Below are 23678 nucleotides of genomic sequence, written 5' to 3'. Positions count from 1 at the left end.
TGAATGGTTTCTAAGTTTTCATTTTGGCTTTGGTGAGCACTGGTTTCTCTGTTTATTTCTTGCTTTCCTTTCAAAAATCCTACTCTATAAATAAACACAACTGAAAATGACAATGAGTTGGAAAATGTAAGGAAAATGAGCTACATCGCCATATATAAACTATATCAATCAACACTCTAGAGTTGAACTATGAAAAATGGCACTAAATCTGGACTACTACTAAAAATAAATAACCCAGAAAATAAACCAACACCAAAAATGTGAAGGGTCAAAATTAATAATAGTAGATAGTGAATAATGGTTCCAGAAATTAGACCTGTTATCTACATCTCCTTAAACCAGTCTGGACTTGGCTAAGGGAACCTAAGTTATTTATAAAACCCTAATTAGTTATAACATCCTCACTAATCAGAAGGTACCCGCTCAGCACGTGCTAAATGAACCTTGAATGACGTGTACCTTGAGGTTGGCATTAATTAAGAGATAATGAGCCATGAGGCTTAACCCTAACCAAGTAAAGTAAACTGATCGAACACAGCTTTAAATACTCTAGCTAGACCCAAAAATAAAAAGCAACAAATATCAAATATCCTATGGTCAACTTGACCAATCAGAACACAGTTATCAAAAGTACTATGGAAGGATGCGATTGCACGAATTATACCCACTTCTTAGTTTTCTCTTCAACATGTTCAACGGCAGAACTAAACAACTGGTTCTGGAGATAGGCTGCCAGTATGTACCCCCCAACCCTAATACTTTAAATGTTTTATTTGTAACAATTCTTCCATGGTATACGAGGATCATGGGGGGGGGGGGGGGCTGGGATCTTCAGAGAAAAAAACGTAAATATGTATAATCATTTTAACGAAGAAATGACCTTCGACTCCCTCCCCACTCCACCTCATGGAAATATAGACCACTTTTAAAATGGTAAGAAGAGTCATGTATCTGAAGAAAATAGGCTAAGGACAGTGTCTTCTCCTACAATACCTACCACGCCACCCCACCTAACACGATAGGTTTTCAGCATTTAGGAAGTTGCTTTTATTTATTTATTTTTATTTTTGATTGTCAAAGAATTCGTTAGTCTTATAACTGTTAAGAGTTAGGGTTAGGGTTGATTTCTCTGCCCCCCCCCCCCCCCCCCCCCATGGTTTGACTTTAGAATGGATTTCACGACGCTAAATAGTTTCGAGAATTAAAATATCATTAATGTTATTACAAGCCTAAAGTGCTCTAATTTACCAAAGCGTACTCTGTATTGTACATGTAGTACCCGAAAGATAGAAAGGTCTTTAGGATATGAGACCTATAGAAAGGTCTTTAGGATATGAGACCTATAGAAACTGAACATATATGGAAAGGGGGTGAATTGTCTGAAGGCCGAAATCTCTGGCAACCGCTTTGAGCTTGGAAAACCCAATGAACTGATGATAATGAAGTAAAAAGAAGCCGTGTTTGGTGTGTCTCCCGATTAAAAGCTCGGAATATAGGCTACAAACATTTGCATCTTTATCATTCGGAATAGCCCTAGAGTATTTCAGAATACCAGGTAAGCCTATAAGAATCAGAAATACAAAGAAAATGAAAACAAAGCGCATAGTGGCGAACTTTCGTTTTCACGCACAGGCACTTAACGTAACAGATGAACGTAATACCGATAAATTAATACATTTTGCAAATAAACTGCCTACAAGAGGGTTCATAATTACGTTAATATTAAATGATGTCGGTTAATTTGAATCGTAATTATCGTAAACTTAAAAGTCTACTTTCGTTTTCGATGAACAACGGTAGTTTACGATTGGACGATTTAAGTTAGTTTCAATCTCGAAAACCCTGACAACAAACAGTTGACATAAATTTTAAATAAACTACCTGTAAGAGGGTTCATAATTACGTTAGGAATAAGACGATGTCGATTAACAATATGAATCGTAAACTTAAAAGTCTACTTTTGTTTTTGATAAACAATGGTGGTTTACGATTGGAGGATTCATTTAATATGTTTAAAGTTACTTACAATTTTGAAAAACACGGACAACAATCAGTTTACATGATCAGTTTGGAAATGATTTTACTCTCTATGGTAACGCAATCTTTTTTTTAGAAATTCTTTCATGTTCATCTATTTTGAAAAAATCACGAAATTAGTCCTTTTATATATGACCGATTAGCTAGGGGAGTCCACACTGTGGCTCGAACCTACAACCCTCAGATTTAAAATCCAACGCTCTACCGACTGAGCTAAAGGGTTAACCCACTAGCTAGTGCTAGTAGGAGCGTGGCCTCACTATTTACAACGCATAGCCACTTTTAACTCTGTTACACTTCCCCCTTCTTTTTCTTGAGATTTCTTACCCGGAGAAATCTCACACATGAGACTCTATAAACACCACTCACCATGTGGGTTTTGTAGTTGGGCGCCAATATGACTGATTAGCTAGGGGTGTCCACACTGTGGCTCGAACCTACAACCCTCAGATTTAAAATCCAATGCTCTACCGACTGAGCTAAAGGGTTAACCCACTAGCTAGTGCTAGTAGGAGCGTGGCCTCACTATTTACAACGCATAGCCACTTTTAATTCTGTTACATATAATATAATTTTCACAATTTGAAAAAGAAAATCGTGTTAATTTTTCCAATTATACGGACCCTGGACCCAGTTTCAAATGGTAGGGAACCCTCTGAGTACATCCTTTGAATTTGAGCACAAGGTATTTTTCAGAATTAAAGTGTCAAAATTAAAAAAAAAAGTATTATTTAATATGTTAGACGGTGCCACCGTTAGTGAGTGCGGAGCCATCAGAAGAACATTTCAATCTACATTTTATTGTTTAATGATAAATCAGTCGGTGTACTCACCGTGTAGTCAGTGTGGGAAAATCATAAAAACAACCTCAGTCCTTTTGAAAAGAATCCCTTCTCTTACCTCAAATACTTTTCATTCAAATTTGTTTTATAAATCTGAAAAAAATTTTTTTTACTAAGATATTTCATCATAAGTTGCCAAGCCAGAGCACTCAAGATCAACAAATCGCATAACAGGGAAAGAAAGAGCATGCACTGGACCAGTCAAGGATTCAACCTACCCACTGCCTATGTATCTGTCCAACAATAATAAACAGACTTAGTTAGTCATCATTTCTTTATCTTTCAGGACTACAAGCACATATAAAGTCACCAATCTAGAAACATCAAGTCATTTAATTCTCATCTGCTACTCTCAGTACATGATCATGACATCAAATACAAGTATAAGGATAATATTGTCAGGAACCAGATCAGAAGACAGAATTGGGACCAAAACTACAGCAGGCCTCTAAAAGACCTAAAAAATTTAGTCGCCAGTTGGCTCCTAAATAAAAAAATTTAGTCGCCATTACAAATTTTTAGCTGCCAGGCAAATTTTTCTTAGGTGCCAATTTAAAAACTTATATTAGTCAATATATGGAAACATGTCAATTGCTAACTTTATACTTCTTTTCTGCTCTTTATAAAAAAGTGTTAAAAATGTTCAGTAGTTCAGTAGTATGTTCAGTAATTTGATGATCACCAAGTCAATTTAAAATGGTCGCCAATTTGGCGACTTATTGAGAAATTTTAGGCGCCAATTAAAATCTTTAGGGGCCATGGCAACTAAATTAGTCGCCAATTAGAGCCTGATCTTCCTCCTGGGTTATCAAGACACTTGGAAACTGATCATGTGACCAACACTATTGGGCTATGTATAGTATCAGGATGGCAAAATTTCTGAGAAAAATATCGCAATGTGTGTATGATCAGGGATACATATCTATAAGTCCCTGATATGATACATCTTTTTTTTTTTACAGTAATTCGGTTACCCATGAATTATTTTCTTAATTTTAATGGAAAAATGTAGATTTCACCATTTCAACTTTTTATGCTAAAACAAATCTGATTCAAATAGTCTTTTGTGCTTTCTAAAACTAACATAAAAGCACGATAAAAAAAATTCTTTTTAATATCTGGAAAACCTCCCCAAATTTACGAGTAACTCAATAAAAGTTAATTTCTTTTCCATATTATATATTAAAATTTTTGCAAATGGTTTATGTGAATACTACAATTTTAAAACCAAAACTTGTGAATAATGGGGTACACTTCTGGGAGGTATTGAATAGAACATTTATCATTGTATCGACCCCCTCTGCATCACAGTAATTGATGTTTTGCAACATCCCTATCCACTACACAATAATTCTGTATTTGCTGTTGTTTTTTATTTAAGTCAAGCGAACATTTATAAGCTTAGAAAACTTTATTAATATGCATGTCATGTGTATTGCAGCACTGTACAGGTATAATTATATACATTTATAGTATGCACTTTACATTGCTGCAACATTGAAGTCACGTATTACGTTTGTGTATATCTATTTACTGTTACATGTAGACTGAACGGCTACCTCTCTGTCCATCATACATTGTTTAATTTAGATTTCTCATATGATTTTGGACTTTATACGTTATTCTATTTGGCTGAAAAAATTTTCTGTTCTATGTTTTTAAAATACATGATAAAGCTATATATGCCATATGTGAGCTAAAAAATAAAAAAAACGAGATTAAGTGTAGATAAACATGATACATGTTATTTACATTCAAATTAAAATTTTCACTGAATTTGAACTTGAATAATCTCATGTTTCCGTAGTTAAAATGATTTTAAACAGTCTGTTAATTAAATGCGGAGTGGTAAATAAATCGGTTATTGTTTTTAATTTTTAATATCTTTGAAACGCGATTGATTTAAATTGTGTATTTTACAGGAAAGTCCTATCTTTATATAAAGTAATAAAACAAATAGAAAGATAATTTTAATTTTATTTAGTCTGAACTTATAAAAAAATATGCCATATATGACTTTAAATGATTTCTCTTTTGATGGTGAGATTCAGGTAAAAAAAAATCCATAAACCCCCCCTTTTTTTTTTACCAGAATTCAGTAAAGCTTTTCACGAAATATTTTACCACTAAAACATTTTTTTTAATTGTTCAAGAAGTAAGTTTATACTATGTCACATAAAAATCCTATATTTCTAGCTAGTTGTGTGTTGAGAATAAAGATCCGCCCCTCCATAGTGCATAGTACGCAGTCTAGACAGTGACGTCACTGAAATTCATTAAACCGAGTTTTTTCTCTCTCCAAAAACATAGTGTGGTTTATTAAAAGTTGAATAATTCTGTCTTAAAAAGAGAGCACGCATATGAAATATCAATTATTACAAGTTCCTGAAAAGTCGACAGTTTCCGCTGATTCAGTCAATGAATGACGTCACATGTTGGGTCTATGATGAACGATTGAAAGTTAGTTGAAAACGAAAGTAACAAGGATGTGCACTATAAGGGTGTTTTTGATCATTGAAATTGATAAAACTTAATTAACGCAGGATTGGAATTAAAATTACGAATCACCAGTATCTCGATATGTGGGAATTTGTCGCGAGATTCAAAATGGAAAAGACTAAGGATGCCATATTGGCGACAAGTTCTCAGTTCCATAGGTATTGTTACAGTAATAAAAATATAGTTTTCAATAGAATTCAATATATTTTACATACGTACGTGTTACCTATAGGGAGAGCTAGGGCTGGGACGATATATCGAGATATCGATAATATCAATTCTGTGTGAAGACGATACTCATATCGATATATATGAAGAAATATCGAAATATCGCAAAAAAAATTCTGACTTACGTTTTTCTGTGTTTATTTAACATTTTGGGTTTAATATATAAAAGAAATATGCTAAATATGAATATAAATATGAAATACATAATGATTAACACCACTTGTGTAAAATAATTTTGTTTTAAAACAGATAAACAACTTCTTTCAATAAACTATTCTTATTTGTGAAGAAATGTTTTGTTCATTTCAATACAAAAAATAGATTTTATAACCAATTCAACATATCGTGATACGTATCATATCGTGGCTCAAATATCGTGATACGTATCGATATAGAAAAAGTTGTATCGTCCCAGCCCTAGGGAGAGCTTTGCTCTCACGGGCCCTCTATCATTCTTAAAGGATTCATTGTACATAACTTCTTTGACAGGAATAAGAGATATGAAATTCTGGTAACTGAGAAACTTGAAATTCTTACCTAATAGAAGTTACCTTATGTCCAGAAGTGTGCCTGGAGCCTACTGTAGGATAATCTTTGTCAAGGTTCTAGCTACAGAGTTTAAATTATTGAATTCTATATCCAGTCCAGTCTTGTATTCCACCATATTTCAAGTTAAAGACTACACCTTGTATTTCCTACAAATATACATCGACTATTGCTTCCAAACTTTTTAATTACAAGAAAACTTTACAGGGCCTGGATATTGAATATCTGAAACATAATCCTCCATCGTGTTCATGTTCTTCTTCACCCTATAACTATAGTCCTGCTGGACACGTTATTACTGGTGACGTAAATATAGTTAATAATGAGGACCTTAGATCACTAATTTTAAAAGATCCTAAATTTAGGGAACCCAGATCCTTCAACTGGCGTAAGAATTTCATAAATATTATGGATTCTGTAGAGGACTACGCCAGGCGATGGGCCAGACATGAAAAAGACCTTGACACTTTGTCAGAATGGATTAAATGTATCAGATGTATGTTAAAATCGCGCATTAAAAGATTGAGAGGCAATATGAAAACCATCTATCCTTCTGTATTCAATAATCCAGAAGTGAAAAAAGAATTAGATAGCTAACATGATCAGTACGTACTGTTCCCTGCTGACAAAGCAGGTAACAACATTGTCTTTGTTTGTAAGGCTCATTATATTAAATGTATTTTAGAGGAACTTGGATTTAATTCTACAAGTGGTAATCCAACTTATACTCATAGTTCCCTTTCTAAGGAAGAAATTCTTCAAAATCATATGTCAGTTTTGAATATTTTTAATATTCCAAACAACCAAAATGAATTTGAATTACCATATTTATATTGGATTCCGAAACTTCATAAAAATCCTTACAAACAAAGATACATAGCGGGTTCCAGTAAATGTTCAACCAAGCCTCTATCTTACTCCTCACTAAGATAATAACAGTGGTGAAGGAGAAACTTCAAGAGTACTGTGCAACAATATATTCGAGAAGTGGTGTAAATCAGATGTGGATACTTAAAAATTCCAAGGAACTTTTGGAAAATTTGAAATCACAAGATTTTACCAAAATCAACAGCTTAAAAACTTACGACTTTTCAACTTTATATACAACCATTCCCCACGATAAATTAAAGTCCAGGCTTTTTGATATCATTGACAGCTGCTTTTTCAATAAAAATGGAACTCGTTAATATACTTACCTTGTCATTGGTCATTTGCAAAATTATTTTGTTAAAAAGCATTCTGATTGTACACACAAGTACTCTGAAGTTGACATTAAAAAGATGCTTGAGTTTCTGATTGACAATATCTGTGTGGTTTTTGGAGAGCAGGTCTTCCAACAATCTATTGGAATTCCTATGGGTACCAATTGCGCCCCGTTATTAGCAGACCTTTTTTTGTATTCATATGAAGCAGAATTTGTCCAAAATCTTGTACATGAAAAGAAGAAAACACTTGCTGTGGCTTTCAACTCAACATTTAGATATATCGACGACGTATTGTCAATTAACAATGGCTATTTTCATTCTTATGTCGATACGATATATCCTGGTGAACTTGAGATAAAAGATACCACAGAATCTGACACATCTGTTTCATATTTGGATATTTTACTTGAAAAAGACGTTAATGGTAATCTAACAACCAAGCTTTATGATAAACGTGATGACTTTAACTTTTCAATCGTCAACTTCCCTTACTTATGCAGCAATATACCTTCATCACCTGCATACGGGGTATATGTCTCTCAGTTGATTCGATACGCAAGAGCATGCTCCACGTATGTACAATTTCTAAAACGAGGTAAATTATTGACAAATAAGTTGATGAAACAAGAATATCAGCTGTCTCGTTTAAAGTCATCATTTCGTAAGTTCTATGGTCGATACAATGACCTTGTCAGCAAATACAATTTATCATTGAGTCAAATGCTGACTGACGTTTTTCATACTAATTGTTAGGCCATTATTTACACACTGAATTGTCGAAGGATTTTTCCGTTATTTCCCGATCATGACAGGGAGCACACGGCGGGTGTGACCGGTCGGCAGGGGATGCTCACTCCTCCATGGCACCTGATCCCACCTCTGATGTTTAGAGGTCCGTGTTTGCTCTGCTCCTATTTTGTATTGCATAATGGACTTTTGGGCTTGGGTGCATGCTGTTCTCCATATATTTCATCCACAACTTTAGGAAAAATAGAATTTTATACAGGAGATACAGTTGCTTTTGACTAAATGTTCTGACACTAACCCAAGGTAATTTGGACACTGAGAATAGAAATACATGCAAGATAATATTTTTTTTTAGCAATAACTTTATTGGAGGAGTACTTGAACATGCTGAACGTCACATATGAATGCAGATTTAATTTGTCATTGTGTACATAAAGATACGCAACTTGAAACACATTTGAAAGCTTTAATAGTTATTTTCAACACACTATTTTAATCCTAGCACTGTGGATAGTCTTAGCTTTTATACTAAGCGCAAAGATTCCTCTTGCCCAGTAGTGTTACAAACCTGCAAGTTTTGACAAAAGTCAGGGAATATGCAGTAAACTGTATGCTATTTAAGCAAGAAAGCAGAAATACTTGAAAAATATTTTAACATAAGCCTTATTTCTAGTTACTCTGCCAAAAGGATTTTTTTTTAAATTAGTTCTATTAAGAAAATTTTATTCTTTTTTTTGTTGATTGTAAAATTGTTTTGTAATCACCTTTCAGAAAGGCATTAAATGATTGCTATGGCCTCCTCCTCTTACGCGTCTACAGAAGAGACGACAAATGCCTGCAGAGCCTGTCGGCTTCTCTTGGGTCCATGTACAGATCAACTACGTGATGTTTTACTTCACCATGTACCTCTACTAACATTCCCACACGTCATTCAACGAAAGAGGAGTGATCTTCCTCGTCTGACAGCACCACAAATGAGTCTTATTTTACCTAGAGGCAGTAGTTATACTGGTAACTACAGTGATATGGACATTCCATTATTGTACACACTACTTAGAAACATTTGTAGTATACCAACACACAGCAAAGGCTGGGGAAATGATCCAGATCCTACAGATCGATCTCTCTCTGCCAACATTGAGAGGATTCGTATCGCCAGAAATCATTGTGTACATTCTTCTAGTCCAGTCCTTTCTAATGCTGATTTCAATATTATCTGGTCAACTGTCAGATCAGCAGTTCTGGACCTTGATTCCTTCCTTAGCAATGGGAACAAGTTTGAAAGAGAGGTGGACTTTTTGAGATATGAGACAATGGACCCTGTCCGTGACTGTCATTACATAGAAGAACTGAGGAAACAGGCTGAAGAAGATGCAAAAACTAGAGAAATGTTTCAAGGCCTGCAACGTAAGTATGATGACTAAGTTTGACATTTAACCTATGAAATAAAGCTTAATACTGTTTAATTTTTTTTTTTTTGCAGTTAATGCTTTCTTAACAAAATGTTTTTTTCCTGCCAGGAAAATTTGAAGAGAGTGAAATGGAAATGCTGAAAATTGTTGGTAAGTCCATTACTTGGAGTAAGTTTTTGAACTGCTTTGAAGGGACAAATCAAAAGGTGACTGCACTTAAGGACATGCAAAAATTGCGACAAAATAAACTTTCAAAACAAGCATTTCTCTTTTAATTGCAGGAATAGTAAAAAATCTAATAATTTACAACTTTACATATTTACATTAAAAAAAGTATGTATTTACGAAGTATGTAGCTGTTTTCAAAGGCTGGGTCATCACAATTTCTTGAATCTCCATACGATAATGAGGATGCCCACTTTTTTTAATGACTTTATACATAGTCAGCGCATGTTTGTCTATTCTCCATCTTAGTAGTTGCATATTTGCATTAAAATGTTGTCTCAAAAGGAGATTAATAGACAAACATGTGCTCATTACTAGTATATAAAAGAGAAAAAACTGCTTCTTCTTACATTCGCTCTCTATGCTGTAACCAAGGGCTGTGACATGTTGAATATTATAATTCCCCACGTGATTAACTCAGGTCACTCTGAGAATACTAAATTCCGTCACTTGACTTGTAAGGTAGCATGTTTTCTGCTAACTGATTCAAAATATTCTTTTCTTATATGTACATGCTGATATTGTCCCTGGGTTAATTTTTTTTTGAAACCTTTGTTAATAGTGTAGTTGTGCCATACATAATAAAGGGAGAGATGGGAAAGCGTAATCACATATTTTCATACATGTCATTGTTATTTATCTGATCTAATTTTAGAGCCATTCTTAAAATGTTAGCTCCACCTCTCATGTATACCTAATTTTAAATCAAGGACAGGTAATTGTAAATTCTCTGTATTTGGAATGCAGTAAGGACAAAAAAAAAACATAGAATAATTTTATTGTATCACAATCTAAAATCATTGTAACATTTAAATTTTGGTACCAAATTGACAGATTTCTTTAGTAAATATATTAATTAGGTCAAGATATAAAAGCAAAAGAAGCGACGGAAAAAACCGAAAATCCAACGTTAATACAGTTATCCTTTGTTTTAAATTTTAAAGATTTCAAAATTGGAATCTGTCCATTTGTTAGTTATTCTATATTGATAATTATTATATAGCTAATAAATAGTCTATAATAAAAATCTACTATAAGTCTAGAGAATTTTAGCGTTCAATATCTTGGCATTTTATTGAACACTGAGTTTGTATTACGTACATGAGTATGTCCGAAACATTCCAAAAACGAGCATTGTGGCAACACACTTTGATAGGTGTCGAGCCGGGGGCAAAGATAGACATAATATTAGGCATTTGCTTGAATATTGACCAATCTGTGCACATTTCTTTTCCAAGTGCGTTAATATGGTCGATATGAAGGCACTTTGAAAAGAAATATCTTTTTTTCAAAGTTCGTTAACTGTGTTCCAAATTCAACTCACTTTAAAATTTTTTTTCAAAGTGCGTAATTTTTCAAAGTGCGTTATAACAGAGCGTTCAATAAAGTATGATCCTGATTTTTGAAAAGAAAACTAGAAATAAGGTTTAACGGCAAATAGTTATTATTTGGTCCAGCAAAGTTTTTTAACCTATCTCCAGTATGCTGAATCTGAAAAAATATGCTGGCCTTTATGAAAATGGCGAGTCACAATGGCCGACATCCAATTTTTCTTATTATGTATTACTGTCGTTCAAATATATGATAGAACGTGTTACTATCTCACTGAGCATAAAACAACTACAAAAAATGAAAGCAGAGCAGGTTTTGTTAGACTAATTCGAGCGACTGAAAAATCCCATTTTTAGGAATTCAAATTTCAGAATCGAAACTGATAATCCAAACATACTTTTTTTCCCTAATTTTTTTGTCAAGACTAATATCGAACGCCCCATTGTAAACAAAAAATGGCACCTGGTCAATCCTCAAAGACATATTTATGATAGATAGTGGCAGCTAGGTAAGATATTTTATATTCATACAAAATCAATACTATAAGCGATATGGAACACTTACAGGACATACGTTAATATAAATACCGATACTGAAAAAATCTTATCAATTTGAGCAATTTAAAAACAAGTTCTTATTAAGAATAATCAGTATTATTAATTAATAATTTAGAACGTATGAGCCTCAATAAAACCTCCATAAGCAAATCATAACACTAGGTAGGGTCATTGGAATGATGAGATATTGAACACTTACTGGAGAGATGTTAATTTAAATACCGATACTGAAAAAATCTTACCAATTTGAATTTTTTGATTGAAATAATTAATGTAAATCAATGGGAGATGTTTTAGCTATATAGTAAAGGAGTTTTTGAACTTAGATGAATATTGGCAAGCTCTTGCATTTGTACAGCCAACTCGTGCCATATTCACCAATATAAGTTCAATAACCCTATATCATAGCATGTAGATCAGTTTTGGTTGGCATTTGCAATGTTCACTTTCAAACTTACCATTTGAAATTGAATATATTAATATTTTAAAAGCTATTGTGTTAAAGTAATCATTTTGTCCTTTAAAAAATAAAAGTTTACTTCTATGTAGAAGGTTTGGATGTTAAAGTAATTGATAGTTGTTTTGTGATACTTAGGAGTGTGAAAAATAAGCAATCATTCCAATGTAGAGCAAATTCAAATTTGTTTCAATCCTGACCAAGAATTGTTGTATAAACAATTGAAATGATGACCTGGTATCTTAGACTAATTCCTGGTAAGGTTCCTCTTTTTTGTACAGAAACTTGTTGAAAAAGCAAATTCCTGCAAAAAATAAATATTTTTGGGGAAGGTGTCATCAAACCTTAATTTAATGCTTTGAGTATTTGCTTAAACATGTCAATAAAGAACAGGCAAATACAACAAATATAACAAAAGTCTACGTAAAATACTTTATAAAACGTTTTGTTTATATTATGGTTCAATTCAGTAACCAGATTCTTTTTGCCCTTCATTCTCATCAGAGTTAAGCAATGCCCTCACGTATCGGCCAACCTTTTCAAAGCTGCTTGCTTGATGGGTGCTGTCAAATCAAAGGGGGAGAATGTTTAATTCTGACAAGATAATTAATTTTCGCTTTTGTAAAAATTTGTAAAAAAATTGGCTTAGTAGCGAGTTCTTTTTCCAAAGTCGCCCAATAGGTTGGTGAAAAAATAGAAAATATTACATACTAAAATGCATATCATGTGTCATATCAGCCATAGTTTAGAAAAAGAATTGTTTCATTCAAGACATGATATATATTACATAGAAGTATATACAATGAAGATGGATTGAACAGCAGGCAAAAGTGGCCTACATTAGTTCTCTCCATTAGTGGCCCCATATCAGCACAAGGGCCGAAGATCCAAGGGCTGATATAATATATTACATGAATTTTAGTATGTAGTATTCTACCGGTATTTATCAGATATTGAAAATATTAATTATGTAAACTAGTCTACTTAAAGACATTAAAGAATATATCGTGCCTTTTGATCTTTTTCCTTGAAATGTAATACAGCCAATTGTAGGCCATATTATAAAACTAATCCATTTAGCAAATTTAAGACCATGAATTGTATTACATATATATTGCAATAAAAATGAATTAATTTACGTTTCAACGTTATTAAAACGATACTTCAGGTTTGATATGAATTTTTGCACGCCAGTCTGATACGTGAAATGGTTTTCCGACCGGTCATTAATATGAGGTATTGTGACACCACTCGTATCGAGCATTGCGGAATCGATGTAATATTTACTTATACTGAATATTATCTCCTGTATTTCTTAAGAAAACCACTGTCGTTTATTATTCAGTAAATACTGCTAAGCATATCACCTCTACAGATTTCCTGAGCAGTGGCTGTCCAGTCAATGAAACATACAATGACGTACATATCAATAATACACTATTTCATCTACTAAATCTTCATATGTACAACAAAAGGTACTCTGTCTACGTTCGGAATGTTTTGCAAAGAAATCAGCACTTTAGGGATAGGAGAACAAGCAGCATCTCTTACGCCTTTTAAAGATTTAATGTCCAAAAAAGGTTTCTTTTAGATTTCAAAACGCATGAAGACTTGTGTCAAACTTTTGTCTTTGGCCAGGGAATCCATCTAGCTGACATTTGTATTCACCGATTCACCTTATCCCTTAACAGTCTTGCTGAAGTCTCACTAAACCTCGCCAGAGCTACTGCGAACTCCTCGGGTATCATAATTTACAAAACAAGAAAAATAAAAGAATCTGAACACATTAATAAGGGTGTAAAATCAGTGTAAAATAAGGGTAAAATCTAGAGAGTAAAAAGAACATAAATTTAGATTTCTTGGTAAGTGGCTATAAATAGATGATGTTAATGAGTGCAGTATTTGATCCCCCTGCTGCAATTTTAATGAACTGAAGTGTGTCTCAACTCAGAATCTTATGTATAAAACTAGACATTCAATGATATATCGAAGTTCAAAGTCAATGGAGTAAATCTTTTTTAAGCATTTAAAGAAAAGCAAAAGAATAATTATTTTCCAGAGGGTATTTGTTGTGATTTTTTTTTTAGAAGGAGGAGGAGTAATTCAAGTTGTATATTGCATACTAAAATCATTGCAAGCAAGTTTTCAGTTTACTCTTTGATGAGAAAATTGCATTTTAAATTTCGGAACTGTAGGGGTTGGGTTGTAGCTCTCCGGGATTTTAAGAGTTATTGAATTCATTTGGTAAAGTAATCAACCAACCACAGCCCCAACCCCCAAAAAAGGAAAGAAATCACAAAGCCCCTCGTAATTTTACTTGTTAAGATAATACACGTATGAAGGAAAGCAGAAAGCCCGAATTCGTTTTATATCTAAAAGCGGAAGACATTATAAAATTTAAATATCCCAGTAGAAATCCTGGATTTTTTAGAGTCATCTTCATTGAGTATTAATCAATAAGCCCTAATAGAGAAAAACAAGTTCCGATTTGAAAAAAAATCAGTTAGGTACAATGTTAATAACATTCAAACCTAAATTTAGTTCTATTGATTTGGCGGCATTGAAGCACAAAAAAATGAGTCGATAATTATTTTATAGTAGTATAGGTGTGGGAAAAACAACTTAAAGAAATGCATAATAAACAGATAAATATCGAAATTATATCATGTAATATTATTAATATATTGTGTAATGCAGTGTCACATTCAATTTTATTGTGCTTGGTATGGTATGTTCCATAATGAAAGTACAGATGTTAAAATGTCCAATGAAAATCTATATCAACTTGATTGTGAATGTGGATGATGGCCAAAATCCCTGGAAAAAGTGTATTGAAGTTTTATTTTGCCATTAGTTTGAAACAAAAACATACATTAAGTTTGTCGTTTATTAAAATTACTTATACATGTATTTGTTTCACATTTGACAAGATTATATCTTTTGGGTAAATTCAATGATCTTTTTTTTTTATTTTATCTGTATTTCAAGAAAATAATGAAGTTTAGCTTTGCAAAGGTGAAGTTTTACCACAAATAAAAAGAAAATAATTTTCATAAATGTGCCACCTAAAACGTCTTATTTTTTCAGATGAAATAAAGAAACCAAAGTCTGTAATCCCTCCAAATGTCAAAGGTATGTTGATGAGTTCAAAAATAATAATTCAGGTGAAAGCAATCGTAAATGAAAATATAGATATTTTCAACATGTAAATCAGCTTTATCAATTCAAATTAGAAAGTTTTGAAAATTTTGGTGACAATATAATCTATGGTTAAATTATAATTGATTGTCAAATTTAGAAAATTTTAAATTCCCAGAAATCCATGGATTGCAGCTCTTCTTCAAATTCAATCCTGCAAACTTATTTTCAGACGCGTTGTACAGCACAATTTCTTTATGTTTTGTTTATTTTAATGGTCAAGTGATATCAAAATAATTATTTTCAACAAAGTATGTGTAAAATGGTAGGTAACTTCTTAATTTGTGAGAAACAGGTAACGATATCATTATTGTGTTGTAACGAACTTCACATTTTCCTTAAAATTACCACAAGCATGTACACCATACTTTGTTAAGCAATTGCTTATTTTTCATGTGTAAAACGTTTAATTACTATGAAAGTCGGGTAGTTATATTTTGACAAGATAAAAAAAATTATAAAATAACTCGCTGTAACAATTCATTATAGATAATTATGAAAAAGAGTTCATACGATGGAAAGAAGAGGATGGGGTTTACAGTGAAAGTCACAGTTTCCTTGCAATGTTGGATAAAGTCAGACAGCAGTCTTACATGACATTTGTGGGTGTCCCAGGATCCGGAAAATCGGCAACAATTCATCATATAGCGCTGATACTCCAGAGGGAAGGGTATGAGGTTGTACCAATTAAAGATATCAGGAAGATTGAAGATTATTCTGACTCTCGTCATCCACAGGTTTTTGTCATTGATGATGTAGTAGGTGTTTTAGGTCTTCAAAAACAAAAGTTAGAGTCATTGATAGACTATGAAAAAAGAATTTCAGATCCTTTCAATAGAAATACAAAGGTATTAATGTCATGTAGGGAAGTAGTGTTTAATGAATGTTACAAATCATTTTTCTTAAATGAAGAAAACACAATTAAGATGCATAGTTCCGAAAATGCATTAAACGATGAAGATAAGCAAGCAATCCTTCAGACACACGGCTTGGATAAAGATTTGTTGTCCCCTATATTACTGAGAGAAGCATCTGCGATGTTTCCTCTGTTGTGTAAACTATACTCAAAAGAGGAGATATGTAGAAACAATGTTGAAAGGTTCTTTACCTGTCCAGCTGAATGTATTTTAGAAGAATTTGATAAAATGCAAAAGCAAAATAGTTTATGTTATGCTACATTGGTCTTGTGCATGTTAAATGGCAATAAACTATCAAAAGAAATATTGAAAAACACGGGGAACAAAGTTTTCTGTGAAATGAAATCAAGAGTACTAGAAAGTTGTGAAGTTGAAAGTTACACGGATGCATTTAAATTTGGTAAAGTACTGTCAGTAATGGAGGGTACATACACAAAACTCTGTGGCTCTGAGTATACATTTATCCATGACTCCGTGTTTGAAATCCTTGCTTATCATTATGGATGTCAGTTTCCAGATCTGGTTTTGCAATATATCAGTAGCAGTTATATTGCTAACAAAGTGAAAGTACAAGAAGGTGAAAAAGAGTTAGTGAGTGAAAGTAATCAATTCAGTGAGGATGTTAAATCAAGTGGTGAAGAGTTTGAAGTATCAGGTAGTGAGAGTATGGAGTTATTTGATCTCTGTATAAGGTTAAGAGAGGGTCAGTATCCAATGTTAGCTAAGCGCTTGTACAGCGATATAGAAAATATGGAACTGTATGATGTTTTCATGAATAATGTTTTAAAACAGACAAAGGTATGTAAGGCTTTTATTGAGGAGTTAAAGACAAAGTCCTACACAGAGTTGAAGTCGTTATTTCTGTCAGAGCAGAAAGACGTGCCTAAGGTAGTGAGTAAAGGAGAGTGTGTAACAGAGGAGAGTGAGGAGAAGAGAGGGGAGTGGTACAGACAGAGGGTGCTGGTGAATGAGAATTCTATAACAGAAACAAAATCAACATACAGTGTTAGGGTTATTAGTTGGGTAGTTTACTACGGACACAATCAGATTCTACAATATATTGTAAAACAAACTGAATTACACAAAGAAACAATGACTGAACTATTTTGGAATTCCTTTAGTCCCAAGTTATGCTATGAAACAAAAGAGCGAGAAAATAACATTGAAACAAATAATACAACAAATAATTTATGTTTATCGAACACCACTAGTGATTTAATAAATCAAAAACAGGACAATGGGTGGTTTGTTTCTGAACATTACCGTTTACTTTTATTGAGTTGTTATAGTGGAGATTTAGAGACTGTAAGAATACTAATCAAGTATATGTATGTTGATTTAAAAACAAACAAGAAACTGCAATACAAACGTATGTTATTTGGTGAACCACTGACAGCAGCATGTGAGGGTGGACATATGAGTGTAGTGAAGGAGCTATTAGAAGCAGAAGCTGATATCAATCAAGGTCGGTTAACTACACTACTGACTGTAGCATGTAGGGGTGGACATATGAGTGTAGTGAAGGAGCTAATAAAAGCAGGAGCTGATATCAATCAGCAAGGTGATTTTGATACACCACTGACAGCAGCATGTAGGGGTGAACATATGAGTGTTGTGAAGGAGCTAATAAAAGCGGGAGCTGATATCAATCAACAAGATGAGTTTGATACACCACTGACAGCAGCATGTGCATATGGGCATATGAGTGTAGTGAAGGAGCTACTGAAGGCTGGAGCTGATATCAATCAAAAAGGTCCCTGTAATTTACCACTGACAACAGCATGTACGACTGGACATATAAGTTTAGTGAAGGAGCTAATAAAAGCAGGAGCTGATATCAATCAACAAGGTCATTTGAAAACACCACTGACGGCAGCATGTGGTCGTGGACATATGAATGTAGTGAAGGAGCTTTTAGAAGCGGGAGCTGATATTAATAAACCCGATCGGTTTCATACATCACTGATAGCAGCATGTAAAGGTGGACATATTAGTCAAGTGAAGGAGCTATTAGAAGTGGGATCTGATATCAATCAACAAGGTAAGTATAATACACCATTGACAGCAGCATGTGAGGGTGGATATATGAGTGTAGTGAAGGAGCTATTAGAAGCAGGAGTTGATATCAATAAACAAGGTGGGTATGATACACCACTGACAGCAGCATGTAAAGGTGGACATATGAGTGTAGTGAAGGAGCTATTAGAAGCAGGAGCTGATATTAATAAACAAGGTGGGTATGATACACCACTGACAGCAGCATGTAAAGGTGGATATATGGGTGTAGTGAAGGAGCTATTAGAAGCAGGAGCTGATATCAATAAACAAGGTGGGTATGATACACCACTGACAGCAGCATGTAAAGGTGGATATATGAGTGTAGTGAAGGAGCTATTAGAAGCAGGAGCTGATATCAATAAACAAGGTGAGTATGATACACCACTGACAGCAGCATGTAAAGGTGGACATATGAGTGTAGTGAAGGAGCTATTAGAAGCGGGAGCTGATATCGATCTAAAAGGTGAGTTTTATGCACCGCTGACAGCAGCATGTAAGGGTGGACATATGAGTGTAGTGAAGATGCTACTAGAAATGGGAGCTGATATCAATCAGCTAGGTGAGTATGATACACCACTGACAGCAGCATATAAGGGAGGTCAAATGAGTGGAGTGAAGGAGCTTCTAGGGGCAGGAGCTGGTCTCAATAAACAAAGTACACCACTGTCAGCATCATGTCGGCTGGACATATGAGTAGCTGCTAAAGGCGCAGACTTATATCAAACAGCAAGGTTAGTCAGATACCTACTCCACTGGTAACAGCGGCTAAGGGTGAGATGTTAAGAAGATTTATTGGAGGTTTAATATTTGAAGGAACTGCTACAGGCAGGGGATAATTTTCATTTACAAGAGTTCCTTACTGCACATCTAATGGTGGATATATACGGTTGTGAAAGATATTCTACATTGTAGGACTCATGATATTATATAAACATAGGAAATACTCTTCTATAGAGAATAGTTTTTAATGAAATTGAGACTGTAATCTTTACAAAATAGTTCTAAGTATCGATGATTAAAACTTTGATTTTTTGTTTACACTGATTGTTGGACATAATTTTTTGTTGGATGATTTTATAGAGAGGACATTATTCTCCTGGTTGGGTTGATGTTATTGTCAGGGTAAGGTCCAAAGAGTATGATTCTGTGCTACTCTAACATGGTCTGTCTGATATAGGTCAAACAAGACGAATGTTCAGTAAGTTTAGGATAAGCGATCTTTCTTTTTTTTTGAAATCTTTGCATGTGTCAAATTAGTGTTAAGTGTATTAAAGAATGTGCGAGACAGTAAAAGAGAGAATGGTGTCTCTGGACAAGGTTATAATGACGGTGGATTTATTTTAGATGTCTGGGTTAGACATAGAAGGTGTGTCGTTTCTAGAGAGGACATGGTGACAGTTGAATAAGTTTAGAAAATCAAAGATTTGTTTGAATACCTAAAAGGTTTCTTAGAGGAAAAGAATACTGAATATATCAAAGAAAGATGAGAGTTGATACTCTTTAGAAAAAAGTAACTCCGTATAGTGTACATTAAAATATTGTGGAAATAAGAGCATATGTCCTGACATAATTCTCAATGTTTCTTAAAGACACTGTTTTCAATATAATGATTGAAGGGAGGATAACTGAGAATTATCTTCAATAAGTAGCGCAACAGCATGAAGTCATTTAATTTGCAATAAACTGGGCGTCATTTCCTCGAAGATTTCTCTACCCTCTCTTTTTAAGGTGTCTTAAAATTTTTATTTGTTAATATGTATAAGCAGTAAGATTTGCATTGCTTCAGAGAGAGGTTGTTTTGATCAGTCTTAATTCAGTGTGTGGTGTTGTAAATTATATGAATTGTACAACACATCATGCAATAAACATGTTAAGTTGCCGATTGGCATGTTGCTTTCTCATTTACAAAGGAGATGGGCGAACATAGCGTGCAGAAAGCCTATAGCTTCAGATATATATAAATCATGTTCAGTTTGTGAATTTTGACAATTATTACTGTCTCATTATTGAAATTCAAGAAATTATGATAAACAAAACTTTTCTGAGGACAATTTTCTCGGCAAAATCTATTCTTTTATTAAAAAAAATTAATTGGTATTCGTGGGGTTCGAACCCTAGCAATAAAAACCCTGAGTATCATTTTCTTTCGAGACTAGCACGCTAACCACTAGACTACACAAGTCCTGATGAAGAGTGGCATTTAATTCATGTTTGTGATATGACCCTTGACTTAATGGACTTCAAGTATTTCTCGAAAAGATACGAATGTTATGTCATAAAAGTATATTTTTAAGGTATAGTGGGTCATTGCTCCATATTTTTGGTAACCAAAAAATGTATATTTTTATGCAAACTTTGAGGATTAACTTTCAAAAAGGTGGAGCGAAGACCCACTCATATCGAAAAATAGTGCTATAGTATGAGAAAATGACTCTTTTTGCTCGCTTTGGTGTGTGTCTAATATTTCACAGGCAAATAATTTTACTCTTTGAGGGATTTTGCAAATTGTAGAGATTTTACATAAAGTATATTTTAATGTTAGACGAAATATCAAGGAAAATTTTGATATAATTGAAATTTATTTTTTCATCTTCATGTTTGTCACACTATAGGCTTATCGCTCGTCATGTTCACCCATCTCCTTAATCGCAAAGGTGAAATGATTTCAGTCAGAAATGTAATAATATTCATCATCATTCAGAGATTTCATTGAATAGGGAATGCCATTCTTTACAAATCATTAAATTTTAGCTGTTTATCCTTGACATTCATAGAGATAAGGATCCATTATTTGATTCCATACTTCAATATTTTAAACTCTGGATGTAATGTGCAAATTGTTTGGTTGAAAAATAAGTTAGTATCAAATGAGAGTTGCAGCAAAATTGTGTGAATGCTCAGTTACATTTTATCTTTACGTTTTCTGTAGTCCCCTATTGTCTTTTTTGGTTTTTCTCTTGAAATATTGTTTATCAAATGGTAAATATGATGCATGATATAATATTGCATTTGTTTAAAAAAATGGATCTTTCAATTGAATCAAAGTAGATTTTTAGAATAAATCTTTAAAAGAGTTAAAAGATTTGGTATTATATATATATATATATTTATTACATTTTCAACGGTGAAATACTGTGATTTATTTATTGAATAAAAGTGATATTCTCTCACAGTATGAAAGTATACCAAAATGATATTCTCTCACAGTGTGAAAGGATATCAAAGTAAGTCAAAAATAATTTCTGGCCTGTCATAAGATAGAGATAGTAACTAAGCATCTTGATAGAGCTAAAACTGCAAATTTCTTCCCAAATATGTTGCTAAAATCCATGCTATGTAATGTTTTCAATCACACAACTGCTAAGCTACGATCGACGTCTCAACCGCTCAACTATGACGTCAAGCCTATGACACTGTGTTAAGAAAAGACAGAGGCAAAGGGAAAATCAAAGAAAATGTAATAAACAGAAAATTCAATGTTTTGTAGATGAATATGGAATTTATTTCACGAGTGGGACAGGATTTTTTTATATTTTCACGAGTGCGAAGCACTCATGAAAATATCAAAAAATCCTGTCCCACTCGTGAAATAAATTCCATATTCATCTACAAAACATTGAATATCCTCTCTCTCTCTCTCTCTCTCTCTCTCTATTAAATACATAATAAAAACAATTACAAAGATGCTGGTCATTCAATTTTACTGTAAGATACATATAATACCAGTTTTCGAGCATTATTTTATAGTTTATTGCAAATATTTTTTATTGAAACTTGAACATGTCATTGTATATTTAGACATATATTTAGATCATCTAGTGTTTTTCTACTTTTGTCGAAATGTTTAGATAGTGTTATATATAACTGTCTATATATACCTCATGGTATGCAATATGTTGAATACAGCTGTTCTAGTTTTCAATAGATATTTCATATATCAAATCAGTGGACAATTTGTAATCGATTAAAGTCATGTTTAGTTTAAATTAATATTCTATTAATTTGTCACTTAAATTAATTTTATTCTCATCTTGAGTAAATAATAAAATTATTGTACTGTTCAGCTTCTTTATTTTTCATTTTTATGAAATGTGAAAAAACGAACAGTTATCAAGCTCAAACGTCCATTGAAACAATACAAATCAGGAGCGAGCAGATGCGGACCTCAAAGAACATTCCATGTCAACCGGTCACATTTGCTGTGTGCTCCTTGTCATTTATCAGGCCATTCCAAGTTTTTTCTATGTTTAGCGTTCTTGTGCGCTTTGGTTTTTAATACCCCAGATAAAGAAACATCAAACAAAATCAGGAGGCCTGAAATTGAATCTTTTTGGTAAAAACTTTTGAATTCTGTCATTTTCTTCTATATTCCTCTAAAATCTGTCATATTAGTTAAGCATTAAGCAATTAATTACTTGATTTTGTTAGGAATAGATCTCTCTATGAGAAAAATAGGTGAATAAAATCAAATCCTTTAAACGACATTATTTTTTTTACGATGAAATCTGTTTTCCGGGGTTTGGGTTATTTTCATTTAAAGTGTCTGCTTTTTTGAATAGATTGGTAGGTTTTTAAAAGATGGTTGGACGCTAAACAGAGAAAAAAATTACCTCAGACAAACGGATAAAATCTGTACACAATGCAGTTTAAAAATAATGGTCCACCAATTTGTATCTCAATAAAATTTGAACATACCATATGTCTATTATATATACTGAAAGGAAAAAGAAACGCAGGGTAAACTTTTGAGATGAAGTATTATTATTTTTCCATATGTATTTCTTAGTATTCCTATCTAATATTTAAAGTCATCTTTTATGAAAATGTTACCAAAATCTCATTTGATTTTCCCCAATAATTCATGAGTTATTGAAACTCATATGACGTATCTACCAAAACTGAAAATTGAAAATTCTCATTATCTCACGTGTCTCCTTCGTGCATCTGCCACAGACTGATTCTCTTTGCATAGAGTTCATCAGTGTGTTTATCCTCCTAATAGGGATATTATTCAACCCTTTCGACAAGGCAGTACTTAGTTGAGAGAGACCAGCTTGGGCATATTGAACCCTATCATCCACTTAGTCCCACAGATTCTCGATGAGAAAAAGATGGGCGTTACGGAGACCAGTCGAGTGGATAAATGTAATTGTTTGCGAAAAAGTTTAGACAAACCTTTGTTACATTGGGCCGGGGGTAAACACGCCGAAAAAATAGGCAAACGACGCACGCATGCGTTAGTGAGAGCTACACCAACGAAAAGTTGACGAGCTCAAAAATCAAAATTGCGCGGACGATTTCTTTCAGTTTTCAGGCTGAATGTAACGATTATGATTGCCTATTTTATTAATAGCAGTTTTAGTGATAGTGAGGCCGCGATAAAGAGATGGTAGGATGAATATTCCGATTTTTACTTGG

At 33.4% G+C, this 23678-nt stretch overlaps 1 protein-coding gene across 1 annotated transcript; it reads left to right on the top strand.

The window, feature by feature from the left end:
* Positions 1-1476: 1476 nt before the first annotated feature.
* LOC133194590 (uncharacterized) lies at positions 1477-21799 on the top strand. Its single transcript, XM_061330525.1, has 5 exons — positions 1477-1555; positions 8876-9511; positions 9625-9666; positions 15175-15219; positions 15775-21799. The coding sequence occupies exons 2-5, from the start codon at positions 8887-8889 to the stop codon at positions 18951-18953; spliced, it is 3891 nt and encodes a 1296-aa protein (XP_061186509.1). The 5' UTR covers positions 1477-1555; positions 8876-8886; the 3' UTR covers positions 18954-21799.
* The last annotated feature ends 1879 nt before the right edge of the window (positions 21800-23678 follow it).

The sequence above is a fragment of the Saccostrea echinata genome, unplaced genomic scaffold (genome assembly GCF_033153115.1).
Source record: "Saccostrea echinata isolate AGI-Se365-2 ecotype Australia unplaced genomic scaffold, CSIRO_AGI_Sech_v1 ptg000001l, whole genome shotgun sequence".
Lineage (NCBI taxonomy): Eukaryota > Metazoa > Mollusca > Bivalvia > Ostreida > Ostreidae > Saccostrea > Saccostrea echinata.
This window is presented reverse-complemented; position numbering and strand designations above follow the sequence as displayed.